At 34.7% G+C, this 11,629-nt stretch overlaps 2 protein-coding genes across 7 annotated transcripts in view; one reads left to right on the forward strand and one right to left on the reverse strand.

Moving 5' to 3' along the window:
* herc2 (HECT and RLD domain containing E3 ubiquitin protein ligase 2) overlaps nt 1–6,905 on the reverse strand; it is a 62,476-nt gene extending 55,571 nt beyond the window's left edge. For 3 of the 5 annotated variants that reach the window (XM_048199233.1, XM_048199230.1, XM_048199235.1), the window contains exons 1-4: nt 6,771–6,905; nt 5,029–5,137; nt 1,883–1,976; nt 1,637–1,768 (exon numbers count right to left, since the gene is read on the reverse strand). In XM_048199233.1, coding sequence (XP_048055190.1) covers nt 1,637–1,768; nt 1,883–1,976; nt 5,029–5,100 — 298 coding nt within the window. In that variant the 5' untranslated portion in view covers nt 5,101–5,137; nt 6,771–6,905. Of the gene's footprint in view, nt 1–1,636; nt 1,769–1,882; nt 1,977–4,787; nt 4,911–5,028; nt 5,138–6,770 lie in introns of those variants that run through there. The other 2 variants (XM_048199231.1, XM_048199234.1) reach the window with 2 other exon arrangements.
* Nucleotides 6,906–8,097: 1,192 nt separating this feature from the next.
* Nucleotides 8,098–11,399, forward strand: nipa1 (NIPA magnesium transporter 1). 2 transcript variants are annotated; one of them, XM_048199240.1, is made up of 5 exons: nt 8,098–8,410; nt 8,487–8,552; nt 8,639–8,729; nt 8,925–9,085; nt 10,663–11,399. In XM_048199240.1, the coding sequence occupies exons 1-5, from the start codon at nt 8,296–8,298 to the stop codon at nt 11,166–11,168; spliced, it is 939 nt and encodes a 312-aa protein (XP_048055197.1). In that variant the 5' UTR covers nt 8,098–8,295; the 3' UTR covers nt 11,169–11,399. The 2 variants fall into 2 exon arrangements, with proteins under 2 accessions (XP_048055197.1, XP_048055198.1); XM_048199241.1 differs by having other exon boundaries at nt 8,100–8,410; nt 8,505–8,552.
* Nucleotides 11,400–11,629: the final 230 nt, after the last annotated feature.

Below are 11,629 nucleotides of genomic sequence, written 5' to 3' on the forward strand. Positions count from 1 at the left end.
AAAAAAAAAAATAGATTTGTCAAATTTGATTTCATTGTGATTTTAAAAGGTTAGTTCAGTGAATCTCAACCTTTTTTGAGTAATGGACCCCCGTCATATTTAGAACCATCCTCAAGGACCCCAGAATAAAATTGGCTCATTGGTATCATTAATGTCTTTGTGATGACCAAATGTAGTCAAGTATAATTTACTACTAAATTAGTTGACTTGTCCTATATTTAGTCATATTGTCAGTTATATTATACATATATTATCTTCTTCTTTTATGGGAACATGTCAAATGTCAAAATATACAAAAATTCATATTCAGATATTTTATAAGGACCCCCTGGCATTATGTCAAGGACCACTAGGGGTCCATGGACCCCTGGTTGAGAAACACTGGGTTTGTTCACCCAAAAATGAAAATGATCCCATGATTTACTCACCCTCAAGCCATCCTAGGTGTATATGACTTGGTGTAGGTGTATATGATCTTCTTTCAGACGATCACAATCGGAGATATATTCAAAAATATCCTTAGTCCTCCAAGGTTTACAATGGTTGTGAATGGGGGGGGGGGCCACGTTTTGAAACCAAAAATATCCATTAAAAAAAAAAAAAAAGTAATCCATACAACTCAAGAGGGTTAATAAAGGCCTTCTGAAGCAAAACGTTTTTGTAAGAAAAATATCCATATTTAAAACTATAAACTAAAACACTATAAAACTATAAAAAAACACTATAAAACTAAAAAAATATCAAATAACTAGCTTCCAGCAGACGACCATACGCAGAATGCACAAGTTGACTGGCGACAAACGAGTAATCCTCTGACGCGATGGATGACGCAGGACTTAGGAGTATTGTAAGCTTAGACGCCTCTCGCGGTCCAAACAAATAGGGCTGTGCAACAAATTTAAGCTCCTCATATCGAAAGCCTCTGACATTTCTCTTTAAAAATTAGCGTTTTAGACTTCTAATTCGTGACCGTGATTGCTCTATCCTCTGCGCCTTGGCGTTCATCATTACGTTGTGCGTCAGGTCAAAAGATACTCTTCCGCCGCAAATCGACTTGCGTATTCTGCGTATGGTCATCCGCTGGAATTATGAAGTTTTAAATATGGATATTTTTCTTACAAAAACACATCGCTTTGCTTTAGAAAACCTTTACTAACTCCATGGATTACTTTTTTTGAATGGATGGATGCATTATTTTTGGCTTCAAAATGCGGTCCCCCATTCACAACCATTATAAACCTTGGAGGCCATGCATAAGCAATAGTAATAGTGATGCTCTGACTGACCGTGAAAACAACGATAAACGTGCGACATGACTTTCACTAAATTATACGCAAGCATGTTGAAAATGAGCATCATTTTTAATGTGGTTGATTACAGCAGCATGTTGGGCAGCAACAGCACCCAAAACACAGCGTGCAACTGAACGAAACGAAGTGCAAGATCTTGAAATGTGTTTCAGAAAGTATTTTTAGATACGTTTTTTTAGTGTGCGGGAAATCCTATGCAGATTGAGCCAATGGCGTATGAGTGGGATGACATTGCAAGATGGCAGTCAGAGGATGCAGTAATCAGCATGTTGAGTTCAGCACTCTCCATTTGAACCCAGAGCATGTCATTAAGTATCACCACCCACCTGGCTGCCTCCCCCAGTCCCACATCTCAATGATGGAGTGATGGAAAGATGAAGCCGCCACTGCCTCCTCCTCTTCCTTCTTTTCCTTATCGTTTGTATCATCTTTCTTTTGGGTGCAATCAGCACAGTCCTCTGAGAAATTAAGAAGTTTTAAAAAAATTAGAAGACTAAAAAACATCATGAAAAGAAGCCAACTTTACAAATATATAGTAATCCAATAGGATTCAAGGGTAATGTGTCTTTTACCTGGATGGGCAGACTCTTCTCTGTCAAAGACAATTTCTTCATCCTTCACCATCTCGTTCCACATCTCGCTCAGTCCTTCAGAAGAGAAGGCTCGCTGTAACACAGAGGAGATATTGTTATAGTTTCATAATTTTACCAATTAATTTATTATCAATTTTTGAGGAAACAAAACAAAAAGATATATTTTCAGTTTAACAACACATAAAATATGACATTTAAATATGTTGATAAAAGTAAAACTTAAGTTAAAAACTTTTAACTTTAAAAGTTTGGGGTCAGTAAGATTTTTTTTTTTGTTAAGTCACTTTAACTTACCCTAAGACTGCATTTATTTGATCAAAAATACAGTAAAAACAGAAATATGTAAAATTGTAATTGTAAATGTAATTTATTCATGTATTATCAAAGTTGAATTTCAGCAGCAATCACACACATGGTCCATCAGGAATCATTTTAATATGCTGATTTGGTGCTCAAGAAAGATTTCTTCTTCTTATTATTATTATTTTTGTGGAATACGTGATACATTTTTTTTTTCAATATTCTTTGATCAATTAGAAAGCTCAAATGAACAGAATTTACTTGAAATAGAAATATTTTGTAACATTATAAATGTCAACAAAAATGGCAGAGATCTTTTGGTGACCATTAGCATCTATAACATTTCTATTTCGGCCAACTAGTCATCACCGTCACCTTATAATACTACCGAAGGCTCACCGAGTACTTAAGCAATATTTACTGAAACTCAGAGCCCAGACTCAAGTTTCAAATGTCAAAAAATTAAACCAACTGTAAAAAGCGGAGAGACTTTCACAACCAAGTTGATGCTAATAACAGCTACAGCACCTTGAGCAATACTCCAAACAAATGTCACAGAGACTCAAACATACACATAAACACCATTTTGGGGTGTTGATTTCATAAGTCATCACTGCACTACTACCAAGAATCAGTACTAAATGCATCCAGTGTTTTGAAACTGTATCTGTGTTGAACAATTATTCACAGCAGATGTATTTTCCCTTCAAAACAGGAGGGGACATCTCTGCAAACAAGATGTCAATAATCATGTAGCGGTATAGCACATTTACACGCTTCTTAATTTAGAAAAATGCCACATTTTTATAAGCCAAACCGTTTAGTGTGACAACTGAAAAACCTAAAATAGACATATAATCGAAAACCATAGTCCTCACAGAATTGGACAGTGAGGAGAGAAAAAGATTGCTGTATAATCTACTAATACGCTAAACAGCACAAACCTATTTTAAAACAGTTAAAACCCATTTGTGTGTAAAAATATAAATGGAAGTTAACATTAACCTATCATATTTGGTGGTCATATCAACCAACACTAACAAAAAGCTACTACAAAGCAGTACTACCATGGTTTTGGGACATGTACAAAATAGTAGTACAAAATGTACTCTTTAAAGTACCATGTAATATCTAAAATGAATATTAGAGTATATGAATATGGTAATCATTCAGTACTATTTTATATTCATATATGGTACTTTTTAGAATTTTGGTTAAATGTTTGTTTTGGTCAACCTAACTTTTAGTTTGTGTTCACATTTTGTAGTTTAGTTCTCTTGGTCCAAAAAAATAATACATTTAGTACTGGTTCACTTGGCATTTACACAATCCTTTTTAACACTGAACCTACAAAAAGAACAAAAAACATTTATGACATATATTTTGCGACAGAACTTGTTGAACCTCAATGCTGTGCGCTGGGTGAAATGCACTCGCTGTATGTGCGTACATATAATGGTATATGAAGGAGCTGACAACTCTTGAAGAGCTTATAAAATGTGTAAAGGAGTAAAAACAGCGGCAGGAATCCCTCCGTCACACACACAAATGAAGATCTGCTGCAAGGAGATGCGGTTCTGATGCCTTTACTGAACGGTGATGTGCAACAACATGACTATGATGAGAAAAAAAAGGTATGCTTGAGCATTCTTGAGCTCAAATCTTGTGACATTCATGTTCTGTTTTTGGTTTGTTTACATGTCTTTGGTCCGTGTTGTCTTTATATTTAATTCGAACCGCACCAGAGTTCGTTTAGAAGTGGACCGAGACCCAACTTCTCAGCAGGCTTTGTCTGCTTGTTTGGTGCACATATTTAGCATGGTAGCGTTCACACTTATTCAGATGAACCGCACTAACAGAGCAATCACACCAGGGTTCGTTTTAATCGAGCCAAACATGCCCTTAATTACCCAAAAAATTCAAATTGATTAAAAGGGGAGGGGACCATGACATGGCAACAAGATGGTTAATAACTAGGGCTACACAATTAACTGAAGTAAAACCAAAATCGTGATATGGCTTAGTGTGAATATCAGATTTTTATCAGAAGAATCACAACTACACTTTTTCATGCAGTGCTATTAATAACATCTCATGTCCAAATAGGAAAAACAACAAAATGATTCAGCTTCTAACATTGAAATCACTGAAACATAACTAAACAACAAACGTTGTTGTTTCAAAAACAAAATTGACAAGCTAACATGTCTTGTTTCAAGCACTAGTCATCCAAAATAAATAATTCTTCATATATATATATATATATATATATATATATATATATATAAAAAAATCTCAGAAACTAAAAGAATACATTCACAATATAAAAATCAGGCTGAATGAAAAGTCTCCCTGTAAACACCAACAGGAGGTCAGAAAAATAAACATAAAGAGACTTCTGTTTGCTTTGAGAGCTCTGACAGCAAGGCACATTGACTGAAATGCTGTTACCCCATTGCTAAGGCAACAGTTTTTAAAACACACACAATACAAGCTTTTCAACAGTTTAGGACCTCAAGCGATACTTTTAATATGCAACTGACCAGAAATTATTTATCTACTGCCATTCAGCATAAGTACTCACCGAGAGACAAGATACAAAAGATTTTCAGTGTCAACTAACACTTTCTGTATCTGCTGAGACTTAGTACCCACATTGCTAAATGTTGACCAACAGTGCAACCAAGTAGCTTTCGGATAAGGACTTTAATAAATCCTTGCCCCCCTAAAAAAACCATCAACACTCTATACTTAGCATCAAGGCTGGGACATCCTAGACGACAAAATTTGGACCGATGACAAAATTCATTCATGACAAAATTTACCTGCAAGTCTATCTTCAGCCATTTGTCATGGAACCGCAGCTGGGCATCAAGGGAAAAAGATGGAGACGGCATCCTTCCCTCGACTCTCCAGGCTGCAGATGCAGCCTTCCTTAAAGAGACACATTCACAAATCAAACAAGTTAACACTGTGGCGTGAAGCTCTGACAAGCAAATCAGATCACATCATGCTATCTATTTCTCATTAAAACAACTATTCCACCCCAGTTAATATTGATTATTTGCATATAGATTTTCCCAAAGGCACAGTGGTCCAGTCAGTGCAGTACAGCGTGTAGTTGATGATACAACCTGGCAGTTTCAGATAATTGGGAACCAACTTCATAGCCAAATTCTAAACTCTATTAATTCTTCATTCAGTATAATATTTGGTGTTAAACATTCATCATAACAAACGTAATGCATTACAAAAACATTAAAATAGGCTTAGAAAATCACAGCAAGTAATTTTAAAGGGATAGGTCATCCCACATTGAAAATTGGGGACAAAATAGTCCACACTACTCAAGCACTAGGCTATATTTTGAGTTTTCTAGCATGATATCTTTGTGAAACACACCAAAATTATGTCAGGTCAGAGGTCACCCTTTCTACAGAACTCGATTCCCTCGTGACCGTGCATACAGCCCTTGCTGGAAGCCAGTGATTATAATTTAAATATGATATTTTTCTCACAAAAACCCATTGCTTTGCTTCAGAAGGGATTTATTAACCCACTGGATTGGATGGATGCGCTTTTTGAAGCTTCAAAATCTCGGACACTATTCAATGCCATTATAAAGCTGGGAAGAAGCAGGATATGCAGGAAGAAGCAGCTACAGCTAGGATGGCTTAAGGGTGAGTAAATGGGATAATTTTCATTTTTGGGTGAACTATTCCTTTAACCACTGAGATCAAATCAATTGAAGTCAAAAATCACCCAGGCTGATTTTGTGGAAAAGAGCAAGCAATTCTTGGAATATAAGCGCACAAGTATAACGAGCAATTTTATAAGGGATTTTGTCTCCATTATGAGATATTATTTAATCATCCTTCATTGTCATTGCACAACATATTCTTCAAAATGGCTTTTAAATGACATAATGATCAGCAAATGTTGACAAACGTTTAATTTTTGTGTGAACTGTCCCTTTAACTTCAAGCCTAATCAACCTTGAAATGTTATGTGTCTCCCACCTCTTCCCGCAATGCATAAAAACGGACAAATGAGCAATATTTAGCATACAAGCAGTAAAATATGAAAATAACATCATTAAATATATATATATATATATATATATATATATATATATATATATATATATATATATATATATATATATATATATATATATATATGACTGTGGAACTGTGTTAAAGCATACAGACCTCATCGGACAGGAGAGCATCACTGAAATAATTTATTAAAATAAACTGGGTGTTGGCTTGGTCACATTCTTCTATCCGTATCTAATCTCTTATGTCAACATCTAGATGTGTATAAAATATTGTTGTTGTTGTTGTTTTAATCAACAGATGTTGCTGTAATGCTGCAGGTTGCTATCTGTGATCGTGTGTTGTTGATGGAACTCAGGCTGTCAGCCGCTAGCAGCTACAAGACAGGACGTTCCCAAATATACAGCGCTCTGACCTGCTATTCTTGAACACACCACAGCCTATTGATACCGCAACCCAGCTATCTTTTCCTATCCTAAAAGTCATAACGGAATCAACGCATCGTTTACCTGTTCGGTTGTCTTATTGAATCCTTGCTGCTTCGGTCCTACCACCAGCTTCACTGCACTTTAATGTCGGCCATGTCGTGTGTTGACTGACAGTATCTGCAGCCAAACAAATGTAGACGAATCAGATGACGTACATCAATCGGAGGGCGGGACGACGCGAGGGCCAATCACAGGCTGGGATAGACACACATGGCATTGAGAATTTATAAAATGACGTAAATTTAGTTTTACCGCATAAACTATAATATACAAAACTTTTAAGCTAAAAATTATATTAATGTATAGGGGAGAATGTATATCATATTCCTTGACAATTTCAATCATTTTTCATAGGTTCCTTTAATTGCTCATGAGTTAAAGTACAAATATTCAGAGTAGTTTCAAAATTAATAAGAGGTCATAATATTGCATGCGTAATTATAAAAAGAATTTAGAGTTTTAGATGGAATATAGCATGTAACATCACAGCACTGGTTTTTCTTTATTTATTTGATTTTATTTATTTTAATTGTATTTATTTATTTATTAATTTAGCATGTACAAAGTATAAATGTGGGACTAACTAATGAATTAAAGTTGTTCTGAATTAAATAAATAATTTTTAATGAAAAATGTTTTAATATTGCTTAAATGAATTACAAAACATGCCTCAAATAAATAAACATAAAGATCAAAAAAGACAGACAAATATTACAATCAAAATATTAATCATTAAAAAATATTCATCCTAAAAATACATTGCTTTTTTCATGCATAGGTTTTAAGAATTTGAAGAAGATTTCTTCTGCAAATACTATCTGAATATGTATAAAATCATTGTCTAAAAACAGAACATTATTAACCATAAATTCAATATCACAATTCATAGAAAAAACAACACACTTTATAAACTTAACCAAACACAAAGGTTGCCCCAAATTATTTGAGAAAATTTGCATGAATAAAATAAATACTCCAATGTCTTTTTTATGAAAATTCTGTGGTCATTTACTCACCCTCATTTGACTGACAGCCAAAAAGTGACTACTCAAATTTTTTTTTTTTTTTTTTTCATACAATGAAAGTGAATGGTGGCAGAGATTGTCAGTTTGCACCATAGACTGGGTTTTATCTATGTAATTTTTTTTTTATTACAACGCCACCTGCTGTTAACAGCTTGAAGATCTGCGCAGCCACCTCATATTTGTACTAAACGTATTATGAAACTCAAGTAATGCAAGGAACACAGCATGGGGCTTTTAAATTTAATTATAATGTTTTATTTGCGTTAAAAGCATATAACTTTATCTGTTAGATTACTCTTTATTAGTTAGTCCTGTGCTTTAACCAGTAGAGGTCGTTAGTTTGGCAAGGAACTTCTGTGAATGAACTTCCGGGATGTAATGTACGCCTATTCATTTGTTTTTGTGCATTTCTAGGCGAATAACAAAGTCCACAACATAACAAGCCTATGAGGGCTTCATCATCACCAGTCAAAAAGTGATCCAAAGATTCACACTGACCGCTCATAAACTCGCATACATTTATGGACGACACTTCATTCCCAGTCGCTGGTGTTGTGATAGCTGTTGTGTCCAGTTTTATAAATGGATCCACGTTTGTACTACAGAAAAAGGGGATACTGCGAGCCCGCAAATCAGGTATTTCACATCAGAAGACCAAAGAAAAGTTACAACTCCTGTCCAGATAAAACTGCCCAGGTGTAACATTTTAAAGGATATAATGTCATTACAGGTGGAACTTACCTGGCTGACTGTGTGTGGTGGTGTGGTACACTTGCAAGTGAGTTATACCTCTATATATGCAAATAAAATTAAACTAATGTTAATAATGGTAGTTTAAAATTGTGTGTTTATGCTTTTTTTCAGTGATTGTGGGACAAATAGGGAATTTTCTGGCATACAATGTTGCCCCGGCAGTTGTGGTCACTCCCCTTGGAGCCCTGGGTGTCCTGTTTGGGTGAATTTCTTTATTATATTAAGATATTTTTCACTAATTGAAATGTATTCAATGCTGTGGTCTGAGTGATCTCTAAATAAATATTACTGCAGCAACAACATTTGACGTTAATTTCACATTTAAATCACCATATCAGAGCACTTCTACTGTGACCTGGAGTGATTTGTGTGATTTTGTCTTTTCATCATTAATCAGGGCCATTCTGGCATCCTGGCTGCTTCAGGAAGATCTCAATCTCATAGGGAAACTTGGCTGCGCTTTGTGCTGTTGTGGTTCAGTTGTGCTCATCATTCACTCGCCCAAGTCGGAAAATGTAACATCAAGAGCAGAACTAGAGGAAAGACTGATGGCTCCAGGTATGATAAACATGTCTGGTGGAGCCATAATTCATCTATTCTCAATGGTAGTCTTGTGGTTAAAGTGATAGTTAACCTGAAAATGAAAATTCTGTCATCATTTACTCACCCTCATGTTATTCCAAACCTGTGTGACTTTGTTTCTTCTGTAGAACTAAAAAGAAGACGGTAACACTTTATTTTAGGGTCTTTTAACTAGTTGCTTATTAGCATCCATATTACTAGAGTATTAGCTATTTATTAGTACTTATTAAGCACATATTAATACCTTATTCTGCTTGACCTTATTCTACATTCTTAATCTGACCCAATATCTAAACCTAACAACTACCTTACTAACTATTAATAAGCAGTAAATTAGGAGTTTATTGAGGGAAAATGCATAGTTAATAGTTTATATGTGTTCCCTATATTAAAGTGTTACCAAGAAGACATTATGAAGAATGTTGGTTTCGGTATTCTTAATAGAATTATTCAAAATATTGTGTTCTAAAGAGAAAGTCATAAAGGTTTAGGACAACATGAGGGTGAGAAAATGATGACAGAATTTTCATTTTTGGGTGAATTATCCCTTTAAGAAAAAGGACAGAAAACACAAAACTGATACAAAGGATACCTGACATGAATTGCAAATTTATGGAAATCATCTATTGTACTTTTGTGCAAATCACTTAACAGCATAATTTTCCAAGTGGGCTTTTCCTGCAAATAGTGTCTAGTAGGTTGCCTTGGATATGATCATTTGCTACTCTTTTTGTTTTCTGGTCTATTTTTGCATAACAATACACAGATAATTTCCTAACAAAATATTATATATATATATATATATATATATATATATATATACAGTAGATATATATATATATATATATATATATATATATATATATATATATATATATATATATATATATATATATATATATATATATATATATATAGAGAGAGAGAGAGAGAGAGAGAGAGATAGATAGATAGATAGATAGATAGATAGATAGATAGATAGATAGATAGATAGATAGATATACACTGAACAAAATTATAAATGCAACACTTTTGTTTTTGCCCCCATTTTTCATGAGCTGAACTCAAAGATCTAAGACTTTTTCTATGTACACAAAAGTCCTATTTCTCTCAAATATGGTTCACAAATCTGTCTAAATCTGTGTTAGTGAGCACTTCTCCTTTGCCGAGATAATCCATCCACCTCACAGGTGTGGCATATCAAGATGCTGATTAGACAGCATGATTATTGCACAGGTGTGCCACAATAAAAGGCTATTCTAAAATGTATTGGGGGGTCCATCTGGTGTGACCATCATTTGCCTCACACAGCGCAACACATTTCCTTCGCAGAGAGTTGATCAGGTTGATGAGTGTGGCCTGTGGAATGTTGGTCCACTCCTCTTCAATGGCTGTGCGAAGTTGCTGGACATTGGGAGGAACTGGAACACACTATATATGGAATGAGCCCTGCTTCATCATCATTATTTTAAATGATGTGTGGAGAAACAACCTTAACTCACTCTCATACATTGTACCATACCATATTTCTGATCTTTCCATTTATGTTTCAGTGTTCCTGGTGTACATCTCACTGGTGGTCTTGTTACTGATCATACTGATCGGTTGGCTATCTCCAGTTCACGGAAAATCCAACATTATGGTGTACGTGGGCATCTGTTCTCTCCTTGGGAGTTTCACTGTGCCGAGCAGCAAAGGCCTGGGACTGGCTGCTCAGGAGGCTTTCGGTGGAACACCTACAAGTGATAGCGGAGCACTTTACCTCTTCCTGGGGTTGCTGGGAATTCTCGTAGTCAGTATTCTGATCCAGTTCACCTTTATCAACAAAGCCTTGGAGAGCTTTAGCTCTAACATGTTTGAGGCCATTTACTATGTGACTTTCACCTCATGTGTCATCCTGGCCTCCGCAGTTCTTTTCAGGGAATGGACAGCACTCGGTATTGTGGACTGTTTGGGTATTCTGTGTGGTTTTATCACCGTATCTGTGGGTGTTGCCTTATTACGCATCTCTCAAGAAGCTAAACTTGCTTGGAGCCAAACCAAAGCTAAAGAGGACTAACTTATGAGTACTCAATGTTTTTTAATCAATACTTGACAGAGTTGGTTTCACAAACACAGATGGGATATGATGATGTGTTTACTAGTAATTCACCAAATAAGGGAGATTTCCTATAACATTTTATAGACTAGGTTATATTATTTTAAATAAAATGTATTTTAATATGGAATTTACTGATTATTATGCATCAGTTTTATCTCAGTCACTAATAAATACTTTTTTAATAAATTATTAATTGACTCTTAATAATATAATGATTTCATTAATATATAATAATTTAATTTAATTATAATATATAATACATTTAATTGCTTAGAACCTCTGTTTGAATAAATCACAATTTCTCCATTATAAGAAATGGTTCTCTTGGTGTCTTTTTTTTTTTTTTTTTTTTTTTTTAAGTAAATATTTAACCAGGTAAATATAAAATAATATATTAACGCTTTTTATGTTTGTATAAA

Source organism: Megalobrama amblycephala, linkage group LG8, assembly GCF_018812025.1.
Source record: "Megalobrama amblycephala isolate DHTTF-2021 linkage group LG8, ASM1881202v1, whole genome shotgun sequence".
Lineage (NCBI taxonomy): Eukaryota > Metazoa > Chordata > Actinopteri > Cypriniformes > Xenocyprididae > Megalobrama > Megalobrama amblycephala.

Excerpts from the sequence above, each read along its gene's own strand:
- nipa1 (XM_048199240.1), top strand. The coding sequence starts at position 8,296 with ATGGACGACACTTCATTCCCAGTCGCTGGTGTTGTGATAGCTGTTGTG. Across the intron at positions 8,730-8,924 it reads GCCCTGGGTGTCCTGTTTGG|GGCCATTCTGGCATCCTGGC; the intron begins GTGAATTTCTTT and ends ATCATTAATCAG. Across the intron at positions 9,086-10,662 it reads GGAAAGACTGATGGCTCCAG|TGTTCCTGGTGTACATCTCA; the intron begins GTATGATAAACA and ends TTTATGTTTCAG.